At 41.5% G+C, this 18,352-nt stretch overlaps 1 protein-coding gene across 1 annotated transcript in view; it reads right to left on the reverse strand.

Annotated features, from left to right (window-relative positions):
• Positions 1 to 18,352, reverse strand: part of cntfr (ciliary neurotrophic factor receptor) — a 174,933-nt gene that overhangs the window by 4,207 nt on the left and 152,374 nt on the right. Inside the window, exons 7-9 of the mRNA XM_053855104.1 lie at positions 17,547 to 17,710; positions 1,334 to 1,402; positions 1,017 to 1,134 (exon numbers count right to left, since the gene is read on the reverse strand). Coding sequence (XP_053711079.1) covers positions 1,017 to 1,134; positions 1,334 to 1,402; positions 17,547 to 17,710 — 351 coding nt within the window. The remainder of the gene's footprint in view (positions 1 to 1,016; positions 1,135 to 1,333; positions 1,403 to 17,546; positions 17,711 to 18,352) is intronic.

The raw sequence follows: 18,352 nt of genomic DNA on the forward strand, positions 1-18,352 counted from the left end.
AAATAAATACTTTCAAACATTCTACAGTTCATTCTTTGAAAATATCTAACAACCTTATTTTCTCAAGAAACTTGAGGTGACAGGAGTTTCAAAAGAATCATCAAGGAATGAGATGCGCGAGATCGAGATGAGAAGAGAAGAACGGTGGAGAAGGACAGCGAGTGCGCGTGTGCGTGAGCGTGTGTGCTGGAGACGTTGAATTAAATGATGTCTGTCGTTGGCCTCTAGGAGTCACTGTTGCACTATAAAAGGGTTCGATTTTCCTTCGTTACACAGCGTCTATTACTTCACCGGATTAGAGCCATATATTGTTTGAAAAGCACTTATTTTCTGCACCGTCACGATGAAAACATACGCTAGGATTCACAATATTTTGTGTGTCCCAAGTGTCCCAAAACTGGCCATCTAAACATCAGAATATGGTGCAGTTTTGACTTCATTGAAGATACAATGGGATAGAAAAAAAAAAAAAAGAGTCTGTGTCGGCTTATCTGACACAGAGCTCTGACTGACTAAAGGTTTATTTAGCAAATCTGTTGAGTCTCAGTCGACACTTAAAAGGTCAATGACAGGGCAAAAACACGTGATGGCTGATGAAAACACAAGATCTCAATAGCCAACAGTGACTTCTGAAGTTATCCAGTTGCAAAATTTATTGTTGAAAATTATTAGATTAAGGATTAGTTCCAGTGTATTTTAATAGTCATATTTTATCTTTAAATAAAAAAAAAAAGATGAAGATGAAGATACACCCTCCTCTTATCTGCCATTCTTTTGAACTTTTTGCCCTTCATACTAAAAGGCCAAAGTTGAAACAAAATATAAAATAAAAAAAATACAAACACACACACACATATATATATATATATATATATATATATATATATATATATATATATATATATATATATATATATATATATATATATATATATATATATATATATATATATATATATATATATATATATATATATATATATATATTCAAATAAAGACAGGCACAAAGAACTCACCGCTGAAGAACTCCACCTCAGTGGTGGAAGTTATGACAGGCTCTTCGATCCAGGGTGTTGCGTGAACGGCAACACTCCAGTCACTCCAAGTTCCAATCTCTGTGTCCTTAGCAGCCACCTGTTACACACACAGAAGGGAAAAAAAAAATCTCATTCATTTAAAATCAACAAATCCCACGGCACCGAAAGGCCCGGAAGGAAAAAAAGCTGACAAAACATGTCGACTAATTGGTTGTCAGTGAGCTCGGCACAGATTTAGATGGCTTTTATGTTCCAGTCAGGACAATTCCTCTTTGTGCTCCCTCAGAAGATGTTACCTGGATGATGTATTCCTTCCCTGCGTAGGCGTCGGTGATGGTGTGAGAGGTGCTGTCAGTCAGTTCCACCTAAAAAGCAAATGAAGATAAGCAGGAGATGAGTGCAGATAGCAGAACGGTTCAGCACGGAGGTGAAGGAAGGCTGCCACAACATTAGTAATCCAAGTTCCCCTGGAAAACTGATGAATCATTCACATAGGTAGCAACGAATGCGATGCCCAGTAATTTTACTGACTGAAAAAAAGTGCATTCAGCTTTGCAACATATTACACATTAAAGACAGAAAAGTAAAAAAAACCTGAGATCTAGAAAGCTGGAGGATATATTTTAGCTTTTTATTATTTATTTGCGCAAAGATATAAAATATTTTCACCAATGAAAAGTGAATTAGTATGGAAGCTTTTTAACTCCTCCATACTGAATAATTCTGCACATAACTGTGCTCATAGTATTTTGAAATACTGCGAGGAAAAACCCCAAAAAGTCAAGTCAGCGCTCGGAGACAAAACGATTGATCCCGAACAGCCTTCACACTTGATTCAAACCTCCATCCAGGCACGCGTGTTGTAACACCGCCGGCATTATTCATGACTCCACCAGAAATGTGTTGGCATCAGTGCCACATTTTACAACACAACAACGGATGCCAACTTTTGAAAGCTTTCTGCATGCACTTAAATTTGCAACGGAAATGAACTAAATGGGTGCATGAGCGAATGATTTGCTGCTTCTCTTTTGTAACCCAGTGTGAGCATTTTTGTTGTTGTGCTTGTCTGCAGCATTGGCTAATGAGGTGATGAGGAAAAAAAAAGTGTTTTCTCTGCCAGAGAAACATTTAAAAACACACAAAAAGACTTTGGGGATTTTGACCAGAAGTATTTTGAACTGTATCTGCCAAATGAGCAGAAAGTAGATTTTCTTTGTTGGCTGTTACGTAAACATGCCTTGAACTTTCTCAAGTTGTGGGTGTGAAATCAAAACAATCCTTTGGAAACAAATCAGGACAACATGACTCAAAAGTTGCCTTTAAAATGAGCAGCTGAATGAATTAAGCCGTAACCTATCTGCTTCAAAACTGATCAGACTTTCTTGCCAGGAAAGAATAAAAAAACACTGTATACATAAACCATCACCTCTTTTGTCCTTTGAGTTAAAGGGTTAAATTCTCCAGCTACATTCACACAAGCCAAAAAAAAACTCTGCCAATGAACTTCTCTTTTGATACAGTGAACGTGTGGGGTGGATATTTAAAACATCACAGTTGTTTTCATCTTCAGATATATGGCTTAGAAAAGTTGAACGTCCTCTCCCTTCTCTGCTTGATCTTCACTCTCTTGATCTGTTTAGTCTTTGAGTGTCTGGCCTCTTTCCCTTTGTTTGGAAGGAAGTTCCGGCTTTATCAGGCAGTGTTAGCTTTATTGAATTAGGGGAACGCAGTAACAATGTGATACAAGGGAATGCGCGCGTGTGAGCATTTAACCGAATAAGGAACTTTAAATGGAAATAGAAGTGGGTTTATGCAGTTTTAGATTATCACCCCAGACACCTCCACTCATTTTTCCCCTTGATATTCGGTCACATGGGTCGACCAGAAGTGGCTAACCCTAGCAAAAAATGTCAATAAAGCTACCTCAGTGGGAGGGGCACTCCTGTCGCCGCCTACCATCAGGTGCACGTGACAGCTTAAGTCACTCCCACTCTACTCCTTCATCGCCATCCACCAAAAAAAACATAAATAAATAAACAGAGCCTAAGAGGAAATTGGACCTGACAGGAAACTTTTTTTTTTTTTGTTTAAAACAACAGAACCCTACTTAGATGTGCACATATTTATTGGTGGTCTATTTGCTTTCGTTCGTGTTGAAAACTAATAAAGTTATTGTCATGTCGATGAGCACTTGGAGCAAGTGTGTGGAAGTTCAAAGTGTGAGCGTCACCAGCTTAGACTTCTCTGAAGTCTTCGAGTGGATGAAGCCTTTAATTTCTCAAGTCTTTGTGCGGACACATCTGTTGAGTCGTCCTTCAAGTGTTTCTGGATGCAGATAATACTTTCATAATGCGCCACAACGGCTGCTGCTTGCCTTTTTTTTTCTTCTTAATAAAGCTTTTGAAACTGAAGCGGCATCGTCAGTCAAAATCGGACGTAAAAAGATGATCATGATGAACTGTGACAGCAAAAAAAGGTTTCATTTCATTAGCAAAATAACATGCATTCTCTCTCGTAGCATCAATACATATGTAAAGATTAGTCTACTAACATTTGTAATAAAAGGGGCGTCTGAAGTCCAATGACATATTTGACTGACTTCATGGCACAATACCACGAGAAGCGCTCGGCGTGACGTCTAGCAGCGTTGTTTGCTTCCATGCGGAGTGACTGTCTCGCTGTCCTGAATGGGAAATCGGCAAATCCCGCTGCTCCGTGCTAACTTGCCTGCTTAGTTTTGGAATTTGGATTCCAACTGACTCAAACTGTAAATAACGTTAACACTGCATATCCCTGCTCGCATGTTAAATGGCTACATACTGTGGAATGGATTCCTTAAACAGACGCTTGTCTCACAGCTTGGTGTCCGACGCACCAATGTTCACGAGATCCATTTACAGTTTGCAGTAATTTCCGATCCTTCAAAAAAACGATGCTGAATCGGATTGGTCTCATCGCTTGTCTCACTGGTGTTGAGTCAATACTCTGGAATGTGGCCACTGCTGAGAAGGTGATCGGTTGCAGCCTGCCACCTCTTCAGGACCTGTATGTCTCCAGGACCCAGAGACGTGCAGGTCGGATCAGAGCCGACCCTTCTCACCCTGGACATGGACTGTTTGTTCCTCTTCCCTCTGGCAGGAGGCTACGGTCCATCCAGACCAGAACCTCCCGTCACAGGAACAGCTTCTTCCCCTCGGCCGTCAGACTGTTGAATTCGTGAACAGCCTTGTTGTTATTTTATTTAATTAATTTATTTATTTTTATTTTATTATTTATTTACTTTTTGACTGCACGTTATTCCAAAACACTTTCCTAGTTAGTGGGCTCCCCACTGACCATGGCAATAAATTTGATTCTGATTCTGATTCTGATTCTGATTCTAATGTTGAAGTGCTGGACGCCGTACTGGGGTTCAACACTGGACTCAAAAAAAAAAAAAACAACAACACATTTTCAAGGTCTAGTCGCGGAATTGACTGCATTTAGACTCAAACTTGTCGCAGTCTCTGCCATAATTCTCTCAAAACCACATTTGGAATGTGTCCTTGGACTTGATCTTAGTCTTAACTCAGTCTCGCACTCTCAAAGTCTTGTTATTGGTCTGCTCTGATCTGGACTCTGACTTTGGTTAGGTCTCCACTATAACATTGGAGCTCTAGTTGGTTTTTCTGTTTTGGAATTTCAGCACAACTGAATGGAGCATCTCACGGTCAACATGACAGAAACATATAAAGATTGATCAGTGACTGGAGCCAGGAAGAGCATGTTTGTTCTCATGGATTAGGGTTCACAACATGTACGCAAAAATCAGTAGTTTGAACCTTGTAACCCTGAGAGACGGGGGCATGTTGGATGAAGAACGGTAATGCAAGGAGAAGTAGAATATAACCATTGAGAGTCGTGGATGCAGTGAATGATGAAAAGAAGAAGACAGGTGTGACTAGCACCGTAAGACGGAGGATGACTGGGGTGAATTCCAATTCCGTCCTTAATCCTCAACCTCAGTCCTCAATCTTTCACCCTCAACCTCATACCTCAAAGGAAGGGTTAAGGAAGAATTTGTTCCTCCTTAATGCAGGTACAGCCTTAGCATGTTGGGGGCAGTGTTAAAAAAAAGCAGGGTTTCGTCTGTCCATTTAGAAGAAGAAGAAAAAGGGGGGGAGTAGCAAGAAGCATTTACAGGATCAGCAACAATGATTCCTGCTACAGTGTTTACGTCTTTCATATCTCTATTAACAAAGAAAATACTTATATTTGTAGATCGACCCCTTTGCTTTCGACGCCATCCTTAATACTACGCAAGGGATTCAAGGTATTCCTCAATATCGAGGCAGGTTGTGGGGTTCCTTCAGGCTGAAGAAGCTACATTCCTCAATCTTGCACCTCAATTTAACTTCCTAACAATTGGGACAGTCCTCGCTGCTCACAAAAACTCACATTTTTGAGGATGGAGATGAGGATTAAAGGAAGGAATTGGAACGCACACTTGCTGTGGCAACCACTGACACTAAACACAAAGAAGAGATATCAAATATGTTTGCTTGTTCCTTTGATCATGACCCACATCAACAAAGAGAAGGATCAAAGGAAGAATGTATCAGCAGCTCTAGCCCTTAGTTATGCTTCATTGATGATAAACTGAGAGGCACACAATCTGTTCAGAATGTCAGCTCAACCACAAACCACACCGTCCCTTTAGCCGGCACTAATGCTTGTCAAAGTTTCACTCTGAGGGAGAAGATTCTCAACATTTGGAGGAGCTGACCTGCATTCCTGTCCTCTGACCAAAGGGTTGATTCAGCAGAGTTGGTCATCTGCTTCACTCTACAACGCGAGTGGCATCCATCCAAGCATATAAAACCCAACTGTCAATCAAAACATGGCTCTTCTGTGACAAAAGGAAAGCTTCCTCGTTGGAATAGCATTGAATCTATCACATTCTAAGGGGATTCCTTGAACTGCACTCATGTTTCATAATCATCTCAGTCTCAAGTGAACGAAAAACAGAACAGTCCAATTTTAAAGTAACCATCATGAATATATTTCTCAAGGGAAGATCTGCGGAAGTACTCACACATCGCAGGGAAACACTTGAAGTCCGCTTAGTCGACATCAACATCTGAAAATGATTGTTAACTGCAAATGTCAGGAAATGCATACTTTTCTACGAATTTAATGCCACTAAAATGGAAATGAATAAGGCGTGAATTTAAGTGCTGCATTTGAAAAAAGAAATTGATTGATCAACAGAAGTCTATGAGGGAAAACATGGCTGCACAAGTCTCCACCCCGAGGGACTTGCACGAAATCTGGGCAATAAAAGAGGACGAAGATCAGCGATGAGAACGTTCCACTGAGATAGGACTGTGAGAACGCTCTGACTAGTTGTTTTGCATGTTTATGAAAATAGGGAGTTGAATATGATGGTCCTGACAGTGTAAGTAAAACAAAAACGGTCCTTTTTAAGTACCATGTGACACTGCGGGAGGAGAAGCTTTTCAAACACCTCACGCTTCAACATGAAATGCCCCCCCCTCCCAAAAAATATATACTTAACAACTGTGATATGTGACACTTTACGAAGCAGAGTGTGTCGCACAAATAAAAAAAAAAGCAAAAAAATAAAAGAAAAGTCATTCGGAGTGAGAAACTATTTTTTTAGTTGAAAAAAATCCAAGAAATGAAGATGGCGGTGAAAAGAGCAGTAAAACTGTGGAGGCTGAGGGGGGACAGGGAAAGATGCTAAAGAGATAGAGAGGGACTTAAAGAGATAGAAAAGCAGAGAAAAGGAGACATGGAAAGAATTGGCGTCGGCGGTCAGATCTAATCCAGTGAGCATGTCTGTTGTCCTGGAAAGGAAACCCAATTATATGGCACTTCTACAGCCACGATGCAGCTCTCACTCTCTCCCTCTCTCTCTCTTCCAGTGTGTGTATACAATAAGAAGGTTGGTCTCATTAGGTTGATTGACAGCTCACATTTTTTCCACCACACTCTCCTCCCAGTCAGGCATGAACACACACACACACACACACACACACACAGACATATTTAAGAATATTTCTGTCTTTGAAGCCCCGATTGTCATAGCAGCGATTACTGTAGGAGGGAGCATAAACGCCGTAACCAAAATGACTCTTTCTCTCTGAAAGTTACTAATAAAAAGAGACATCTCTGCGTGTCTTAAGACAAACTTCACAATTAGTATTCAACCCTTCTTCTTTTGTTTAACAAACGTTTCAAGCAATCCTTGCAAATTGTATCCACGGACAGCTTTATATTTAAGCGATAGAAATCCACAGACGGCATGCATGCGGAATAATAACCAGCGGAAACATTTGGGAATTTCTGCATCCTTTCTGAACTTTGGCTCCTGCCAAATATGTTTTGGGATCAGCTCCAGCCTCCCATGACCCCGCACAGAAAAACGGCGGGTCAGGATAATGGATGGCCGTGCATGAGCCTTTCTGTGTCAGTGATGTATGTAACACCATGATGGAAAAAATCGACCACATTTATATTGTCTCTTTGATCTGGTGCCAGGTTAAGAAAAAAGTGCTTATGAAAGTCACATGTGTAGCGAATCCATAACTGCCCTGTCATGGCGGTGCGTAAATGGTGAGGCCAGAAATTTCACTCGCCGATATCCGCCATTATTACAACTTTATGCTTCTTATTTAATGGAATGATATCCAAGTTTGCAGAAACAAATCTTGGTTCAACATGAGATTGAAAAGCGTATCAGAGTTTGTGGCTGCTTTTAATTTAGGTTATCAAATCGCTGCTTTATTTGAGGTTTGAAATGACACTACACAGGATTACACAGGAATCTAGATGACAGCACTGTTATTCAAAGAACTATTCTACAGTTTTCATCTCAAATGATGTGAGGGTTGATGTGGTTTCTCAAGTTTGAGTCCGGGCCAGTACAGATCCGCTCCACACTTTTGTCACAAGTGGTGTCCGAGAAGAGATGGTCACGTGAAGCCATTAGTAGGGCTTTTTTTTTTTTTTTTTTTTTTTGCAATAACCATGACATTGTCATATCAGTCTTTTCAGGACAGATGAAATCCAGCAGATGTTGCTACAGTGTAATGAGAAAAATGTCAAATTTCATCCAACTGTTGCATTGTAGCAAATCAGCACAAAATATTTTAGGTTTCACCAGAGCACACACTATCCTTTTGAGTTCACAACTTGTGATACGTAAAATAATCATAATAATAATAAAAAATATATATAAAATAAAGTAAAATGGTCTCACAACATCTAACAATGTTATGAGAGCATGATAGTTTCAACTGAATAACTCTTTGAATTGCAGACTTTTGAGCTCCAAAAGTCACATGGCACTTCTTTCATTTCATTTCAACTTTCATTCAGATTATTTTTGCTTGCTTTCTCAAAAGGGCGCAAATCTGGATTTTATCATTTTGACCGACAGCGGTCTGACTGAAATCACCATAGTGTCTTTTATCTGTTTCGATTCCCAGGCTGGAATCACATATGCTGTGTGATAAAAAGGTTGACAATAGCTGACAAACTGAAAGAGCGGTGTTGTGCGGTGGAAGCACCGGAGCGATGCAGCTCATTCTCTGGCAGCTGACCTCAGAACGAGATGCCTCTGGGTAGCACACACTGTGAAACACTTCTTGTGACTGTGAGAAAAACAACAACAGTATTATTTATGAAGTTCTTACCGATATATCGTTATATACCCTTTTAGTGTCAATGTGTAACACCTCGTAATAGTCTCACCAATGTTACGTAGGATTAAGCCATTTATCTTTGGACCTTTTTTGACAAAATGTACAACACAAGAGTAGATTTTTATTATTTTTATTTTGTGTCACACAGATCATCAAAAGCAGAGGGGAGCACCACCGCCCTTGACTTGAGGTAGCATTCGACGCCACTCCGAAGCATCTTTTTTTCAGAAACTTCTCTCAGAAACCTCTCAGGTAAATTGTGGCGGCTTCATGCCCCCTTGATCAACATGATTGCCTGTCCTTACCGCATTAAACCCTGGCAAACCAACCATCTAGGAAAGCCCTTTAAAACGCATCACTACTAGCAGCCAGGAGGAATCAGAACAGACAGCAGATAAGAAAAGGGAAATCTGTGTAATGTGAAATACAGAGCAATTTATCTGGTGGTGAATGATTTTATGAGAGCCGTGTGAACTCATCTGCCAAGTGCAAAAGTTGAGTTTTACGCATCCGTAATGGCCATTGAGAGACCAAGTGACATTTGGATTCACAGACGGTTATTTATGTCTGGATTCGACACTTATGTTTCATTGCAACATCCATGCTGCAAGTCAGATTGTGGCAAAACATGGTAGAACAAGATCCAAAAACGCGTAACACAGATGGCTGATGCTTCCAGTTTAGAATCACTAGTGTTCTATCGTAGTAAACAGTGCAACATTCATCAAAACTAGTAGCCTGGCCAATAACCTTCAATGCATGTTTTGTGTGCCTGGCTGTTCAGTCTAATGAATATCTAAGGGTGCGTACTTCATGCAAGCATGTGACCTGAGCCTGTCGTCTCACTGGTTTCTTCTGAACTTGGGTGAGGTCTGAGATTGAGTTCATCATTATACAGTACACAAATAACATTATTGATAAGAAAAAGTGGTGTAAATAGAATCCAGTCTCAGTGCTCCTTTCATAGCAATGACTTCTATCGTGGTTGGCTTCAAAATACAAAAGCACTGACTTACACCACAGGAAGTGGCACATTAACTTGGATGCATGACTGTGCATTTATTTTCACAATATACAGAAGCCACTGAGAACTCACTCACAGACAGAAGAGGTCCATTTAAAGGCCAAAGCATCGTCACGAAATGCGCACTTTTTCAGATTTCTCCGGATGAGTGTGAGTTTCACAACAGTGCTGGATGTGCCAAAATGGTGCGCGCGTGTGTCTGTGTGTGCGTCAGTCGGTGATAAATGGTCTGTCTGTGCCAGTGTCCTTTAGACGGGATGTTTTCCCCAAACAAGGTCTAAGCATTTATCATGTGCACCCATAGATACAAATGGATGGTTTGAGGGATGGATGGTTTGATAGCTGGCTTAATGCATGGACGGAAAGACGGATGGACGGGAGGGCGACGGTGGACGGGCTGAGAGATGTGGCGGTAGGAAACTAGGCGGCGGGTTGGGCACGAGATAAATAAAAATGACACACAATTCTGACCGGGCTAAACCTTGGGAAAAAAAAAACAACAAAACACATGTCGGTTTCTCAGTATTTGAGCCATCTATAAACTTAAAATAATGAATTAGACACTGATAAGAAAAACAGCGACAGAACAGCCGAGTTTCTACATAATCTACCACACAGACTTACTATTGATCCCACTAAGTGCTTACAGTATGAAGCCACTTTTGGCAAACATACAAAGGTTGTGCATGGACTGGGACAAGAGGAAAACACAGGGAAGACAGATAGAGGAAAACAGCCAGGAAGAGGAAGACTTGTGGTGAGGGGACAATGATGAGAGATATGTAAAAGGATAACAAGATAGAGGTAGAAAGGCACAGAGAATCAGCCGGTGGTGGAATGATAGATGGAGGGTACATCAAGTCGGGCAGCAGGCTCAAGCTAAATGGTCTAAAGTGCATGTGTAGAGAGCCTGCAGTCATTTAGGGCGTGTCCTGTCCGATCTTTCTTGTTAAACGGGTTGAAGTCCGGCTGCACAGTAAGTTACAAAGGGGATAGATTTATATTAAAGTGAATGAGTGCCGTCGCTGTGTCATTTCCCCAGGAGACATTTGTAGCGCACCAGTGAATCCAGTTCCATCGCCAGGCTTCATTCAGTCATGTGAATATTTAGATGCCGTTTTGCATTCTGTAAATCATCTCCGGTTACAGTTCAAGAACATTTGCATGCATGTGCTTAACCAGACGGTATATGAATTGGAAACTACAACTGTATGTGTGTGTTTTTTTCCACGTCTGCTTGATTCCAACATCATCCCCCAGGACAATTACAGCACAGTGGAATGCAGTTTTTCATACAGCTCAGAGAATATTGAGCAATCTCAAAGTGTTCTTATCACAGTGACTGGTCCAGTGCTTTAATTGCTGTGAGAGCTCGGGCTCGGGTCTCGGGTAGGAGAGCATGAGGTCGAAGGGAAACAGGTCATGAGAAACGGAACAATTCACTGAGCATTTAGAGGAGTACCGATGTGTCTGTAGAGCTTTACATTAAGTGACTCTTCCAGATCAACTATATAGATTTCCAATAAGAGTTTCACAACATACAGTGCATTACCTTGTTTCTGTGAGCAAACTGTAAACCACATTCATTTAATACCATGCCAATGTTGAGGAAGGTCATGATGTTACAGTATACTGTAGTAATGTACCACACCAACAGATAATCATGGACAACTGTCATGATTCCGCTTTTATTTTGGTCCCTTGAGTCCTGTTCCTGTGGCACATGGCTGGAGCCAATCACCTGTGTACAAGAGCACCTGGACTCCAGCAACGTGTGCCAGATCGTCTCCTCTTGTTCCCACTGTAAATTGTCTCTCCTCGTTCGTTCTCTCTTTCTGTGCGCTAGCTAGCTCTCTGGAACCCTGGTGCCTGAGTTAGTGTTTTGTTTTTTCCTTTTATTGTTGTGAATAAAGTATTGTGTTTGACTCGCTTCAGCCTCCTGTGACTTTCATCACTGCACTTGTGTCCCACTCCACGTCTTGACTCGTAACAACAATTCAACTTTGTGATTCTTTTATCCTCCTGACTTTTACAATCATCAGTGGTCCTGCTGTAGAGCAAGGTTTCCATTACTCAAATCAGTTCTGTGAACGGAAGAACGGAAGCACATTGTCCTCGCTGCTACACCAGCAGGGAGCTAGTTTAGGCGCATTCATTGCCAAAATAATATATTTTTTGTTACTTTTGATGTCGATTTGTTTGGGGTGTTTCGGGAACATTTGGTTCGGATTCTGGGGTGGTCAGTTAATGCACCATGGATGGCGTGGCATTTGTGACCTATGGAGACAATTTTTTCATTGTTTCTTTTTCCTTCAAAAGCATTAAAAAATATCGAGCAACGACCAGGTGTGGATTAATTTCACAACGCAAATGAGTGCTATCGCTACACCACTACGGTTTGTCCACCGGTTTGTCCACCAAGTCCACCATGTTGGTTGTGGGCACATTCCAGAATTTCAACGTCAAGCTTGTGATCATGGTTAAAGTGATGGCACCAACTACAACTCGAAAAGATTAACAATTCGAATTAACTATAGCATATTTCATCACAACAGTCACATTAAATGTATTTTATTTTGTTTAACTCTGTAAACAAAACAGTGACTGATTCCACAACAGATCATTTAACAACCTTTCAAACAGCCCATTCCAACACATCATTTAATCGCTCTCTGGCAGAAAAGGAGATTATAAACAAAGCCCATTACGTTTAATGAGTGCTTTATGTCAAGGTTGCGGGGCAGTTATTCACTTTCATCTTCTCTTTCTTAACCAGACGTGAGCAGTCATGACTAGAATATGATTTCGTTCACAGTACTTAATGATCGACAGCGCGTCGAAGAGGCTTCCTCAGAGGACAGAGAGTCGCAAACATCCAGAAAACATTCTGCAGCGGCTGCTTGTGTCTTGACAGGTATCGCTCTGATATCAACAGACAGCAGGCAAGGCAGCATCGACTCTATGGCTCAGCAGCAGGGACAGAAGAATACAAACACTCAGCTGACTCCCTCGGCTTCACCTCTTGTAACCAGAGATGATATCTTGTCAACAAGCGCAAGAAGCATTCCACCACAGCACATCGAAAAAATACTATTTTTAGCCACTTTCTCTTCCAGTTGAATCCAATATATGATCGAGGATCACTGAAATTTTCCTAATAACCTTCCACCTATGTGTCTTGTCCTCGTGAATAAACACGCAAACACATTATTTCTGCTGTCTGAGGGTACTTTATTTCACTTCACTCTCCCACCTTTCATTGGTTAGCTCATTTCAGAAGTTGGATAAACCCCAACTCTTTTCACCTCCACCACTCATTCATCATCCTTTAATTTAAAACACCTTGTAACTGATAGCTTCTTAAAAAAAATTGCCTTTGCATGCAGAGCTGCTTTCATCTTTTTGGCACTCACATTGACATCCTCTCATGTGAGTAATGCTGCTTTTCAAACAGACAACCACAACTATTACCTGTGCTCTTTCAAGTCTAATGTGGAAGTCGTCCCCACACGTCGGCTACACGTGCATTTATCCCTTCAGCCAGAAGCCTATTATGAGCCGTTTCATTCTTTTTTCTTATCAGTGCAAAGCTAAAACACCACTGTAACGCACACATTTTACATTACGGTTAACTGGAATCAAGCACATCATTTCAGTACCAGCAAAACTGATCATTTCACATTTGTTCTCCTCTTCTATGCCCTCTACTTTACCCATCATGAATTTTCCATATTTCCGGCGGACACTTCATCAGTCCATATATCCGGACCAGTCATCTTTGCATTCCTCGGAAGGATGAACAGCTTCCCAAGATCATCAGCCTTATCAGTTCCCTGCTTTCGTTCTTCCTTGAAACAAAACATGCGACATATGAAGACTCTTCTAGCCGCATCGTCTTCCTGACACACACTGGAGACTATTGAGTTAGTGACTGCAATACATTAAGAGGAGCTGTACGCTAACAGTTGCTCGAAGCGATTTTCATTTTTCTTGTTAATAACGTAAATAGCTCAATCAATATGAATTCATTGTAATGATGAGACAAGTCTCAATAGTACAACATTTCAATATTGGAATAAAATAGCCCCAGGTTCTGCTTGGAAGAGCGATGAGTCATGATATAATTGACATGGATTTGAAAGTGAAAAGCCACAACTGAATCAGGAGTTGGGTACACAAACATAAGAGAAGAGTTATTGCATCATTACTTTGAATTTGAAAAGGCATGTTCTGTTTTCAAGACATAAAATAAACAATGTAATTATTAAGTCCTACAAAAAAACTAAAACAGAAGTGACTGGAAAATAAATGATTGAAAATCTCAGTCTCATATTTCATAAATATTATCATTACTACACCAAAATGTGGAAAAGCAGCAACAATGTGTTTACTGTGATCATTACTGCTATGTGTCAAACTCCACAAATTCAACACCAAAACTAGACTTCTGGCGCATGTTGATGGCAAGCTTCACCCAACATGCTGTTTTCAAGCATTGTTAAGACTTTTACAAAAGAGATGCAGAAATACAAGAAATCCAGGAACTTGTGTTTCTGTCACCTTGCGTTATGGGCAGAAATGATTGTAAGAAAGTATAGCTTAAGCACTGAAATTAGCCTCCCAAAATTTGAATGGTTTCAGACTCTCAGTTCGTCTTCAAGGAATGCCAGTTTCACACTGTTAAAAATGATGAATTTTGCTCAGCCAGTGCCTTGGACGGTGTTTAATATTTTGGCCCTTTGAGTGACTGAGTTTGATGCCCCTTGCCTTTATTGGAATGGATCATGTCCCAGCTACATGAGAGGTGATGGGACACCTAGACAAGGTCACCAGTCCTGGGGAGGAAACAGGAGTGTCTTATGAAAACCCATGCACGTGCGCCAAGACCAGAAGCTGTGCTCACCACAAAGGCAGAGCTGTAACAATCTGGATTCCAATAAGTGTCAGGACATGTATCTCACCAGGGCAAGTTTAAGCCATATGGCAGAGCACTTTTTTTCTGGTGTGTTTATGCATCAAACAAAGTGTGTATTCTCCTTCTCAAGAACGTGTCAATTCAGTGCCCCCATTGAGGCAACAGTTGTTTGCCACGCAAACACGACGACGCACCACAGAGAGTTTGCACATGCTCCACAAATGTTGCCAAAACAATCACTCCCTTCCTGTAAAATCATCGCTCGAACTGAAAAGCAAAACAAAAACACGCAACATTCTTGATATCGAGCAGCACAAATAAGTTACTTTTTTCACAATTGCCGGCTTCTGCCCAATTATAGAAGTTTTCTATTTTGATTTGAAGCTATTAAACTACAATTATTGGCCGTGATTCACTCTGGATTATTTCTTTTTGCTACTTGTCATTATTAATTATTCTCTGTGAAGCGAGAACAAATTGCTGTTATAACAACTGCAATTGTGGGTTATGTTTTCCCATGTATATGCAGTTCATCTGGAAACAGTTCCAGCAGGGACATGTATAGAATTCCGACCAGCACGGTAGTTATGATTTCAACCGCAGCGATGGAAAAGTCGCCCAACAAAGCTGCAGGAAGAGAAGGAAACCAGTCCAATTTCCAGCTGTCATTTCAGTATTTATGTAATTTCCAAATTATGCTTTCACCCAATTCAAATATTGACTTTTTCCATTCACCTTTCGCTGAACAGAACCGGCTCAGACATCGTCCTTACTTCCTCACCTCCATCAGCTCAGCACTTGAGGACGCTGCCATGGACATGTGACTGTATTTACCATCGGCTCTCATTATATTCAACACAACAACACAACAAACGGTTCTTTCTTCAAAGTCATGCAGCTCTTGAACCCTCCACTTCGAACACTTAACCTCCCTCAGCACCAGCCCGACACATACAGTCTATTGCACAACTGCCACTTAGACCTAATTGACAGCAGTGGTGCACTTTCTCCCAACCTGCCTTCCATTATATCCTTTTTCTCACTGATATATTGTCACTGTGCGCAGACTTTCATTGATTCCACTTCGCAAGTTTACAGCCTTCAAACTTACAGCGGAGTACGCCGCCTACATGCCCCTGGTGCATAGAACACTGTTAGAGCTGTGTCTGTGGCCTTGTGCAACAGCGATCTAGTTACATCGAAATAATTAAAGATGAGGATGAGCATTTTAAAAGGTTACGCTGTAAAAAGGAAATGCTCCCAAAGGACTACGGCTAAGAGTACAAAGCGCAAAAAAAAAAGGATGGTAATTGCATGAGGGCGCAGGGTTTTACTTGTTACACGTTTGACTTGTAGAACTTTCTACCTTGAGTCGATGCACAAATAAAATAAATAAATAAAATAAAAAAATAAAATGAGAAATTATCCCTAAAAATGTGACTAAGAGAATCCATATCAAAACATACTACTACTACTACTACTACTAATAATAATAATAATGACAATGATAATACTAAAGGGTTAAGGACAAAATGTGACCAAAAAACAAACAATAAATATTAAACATGGCACAAATAAAGGGCTTAACTGCAAAGGATTTGAAGCAAGGTGGGACTTGAATGTTCTGCAGTGCTATACGTTCATTGGTTTAAACTTATACACACAGGAAAATTGACCTAAGTGCCCAAACTTTTGGGCTACCAACTGTCTCCATCAATAGTTCCCAGGTGAGAGGAGAAATTTAGGGTATGATCCAGTCTCAGACATGTGGTGAAACGGCACAGTGAAACATCCACCTCACTTCATGGGTGCTGTATTGCATGTGGTTCAAACAATAATTTCATATTTTTGCTAAATTCTTTTTTTTTTCAAACCATGAAACTGAGTGTAACGATGAAGAGGATGATGCACATTGAATAAAAGATGAAGGCTGACGATGAAGAAGCAACATACAGGAAGGACGCCAGATAAAGGGAATATGGGAGCAACTTACTGCAATACATTCACGTGGACTTGTTTTAATAAAATATTCATCACTTCTCTTCAAAATAATAATAAAAAAAAATTAAAAAAATCTTGTTTATGAGCTGTGCTGAGAACTGAGCGAGAACTGTTTGGACGATGTGCTGACAAATTCCTCATAACCAGTTCAAATCCAGCCCCACATGAAAGATCTACACGACCATTGTTAGGTTGAAGAATGAGCAGAAAATGATTGACAGGACGTATTCCGCAGCCCGTCGCTCATATCTGTTCGTGTCAGTGTGTGTGCGTCCATGAATGTAACCCAAGCTTTTGAAACAACACCTTTGCAAGTCATTGACGTGCATGATAATAGCGCTGCAACGTTAGACTCCGGTCGACAGAGCTTTCATCCCAGGGATCCTATACTGGACACATATGCTTTTACTATAGCGAGCCCCTCGGGGGGGGGCTGAGTCCACGAGTAATACTCAGATACAGTAACATAAACCGAAGCAGCTGAACAATTACGCCTGTCTGATTGTGGAGCGACTGAGAGGAGCAACGGGTCGGATCATTTCTGCAATAATGACCATGCGAACCATCAGTCCAGACAAAGATGTCTCTTATTCTTTAATTTATTCCACACATTTCCTTGTTTCCAATTGAGCCCAGTTCGAAGTGCTGTTCGGAACCAAATTTCCCTTGTTATCCTCGTGCCAAAGCAGATCTAACTCCCATGATATAACGCATTACGCAGTCGTGTTCAAATTTCCGAGAGTCACTGTTGTGCGTGTGTGATGGATGTGCACCTGCGAAACATATGAACGGCTGACTAAATTGCAGTGAGAAACATTCCAAGAGGTTTGATCCGCGCCATTGCTCGTTCTACTCACATGCTGCCACTGCTCTCGGATGAGCGGTCTGTATCGCAGGAAGTACTTCAGGGGAAAGTGGTCGATGTCGGGCCATGTTGCAGGGCTCCGCCAGGTTACCTCCAGTCTCCGGGCGTTGTAACGTATTGCTGTGGCTGTCACACGCTCTGGGGGATCCGGTTTCACTGACAAAAGGGACAAACATTCCTCTTAGTGATGTTAATTTCAGTGAAGTAGACTTTGAGCTGCCACTCTATAGGAAGGCAAATCAGACAAGGATAAGTATATTTATTTAGATGGCAAACACAAGGAAGATCTGTCACTGAAATGCCAGTGCAGAAACACACATCCATCCATCCAGCCATCGTCGCCCGCTTATCCGTTGCTGGGTCGCGGGGGCAGCAGCTTCAGGAGGTCACGCCAAACACCCTTCTCCAGAGCGACATCCACCAGCTCCGACTGGGGGATGCCGAGACGCTCCCAGGCCAGCGTAGAGATATAATCTCTCCACCTGGTCCTGGGTCGACCCCTCGGTCTCCTCCCAGCTGGACGTGTGTGGAACACCTCCAAAGGGAGGCGTCCAGAGGGCATCCTAATGAGATGCCCGAACCACCTCAGCTGACTCCTCTCAATGTGGAGAAGCAGCGGCTCTACTCCGAGCCTCTCCCGAGTGACAGAACTTCTCACCCTATCTCTAAGGGAGACGCCTGCCACCTGTCGGAGAAAACCCATTTCAGCCGCTTGTATCCGGGACCTTACTCTCTCAGTCATGACCGTAGGTGAGGGTCTGGACGAAGATTGATCGGTATATGGTATCGGTATGAACC

Source organism: Synchiropus splendidus, chromosome 1 (genome assembly GCF_027744825.2).
Source record: "Synchiropus splendidus isolate RoL2022-P1 chromosome 1, RoL_Sspl_1.0, whole genome shotgun sequence".
Classification (NCBI taxonomy): domain Eukaryota; kingdom Metazoa; phylum Chordata; class Actinopteri; order Syngnathiformes; family Callionymidae; genus Synchiropus; species Synchiropus splendidus.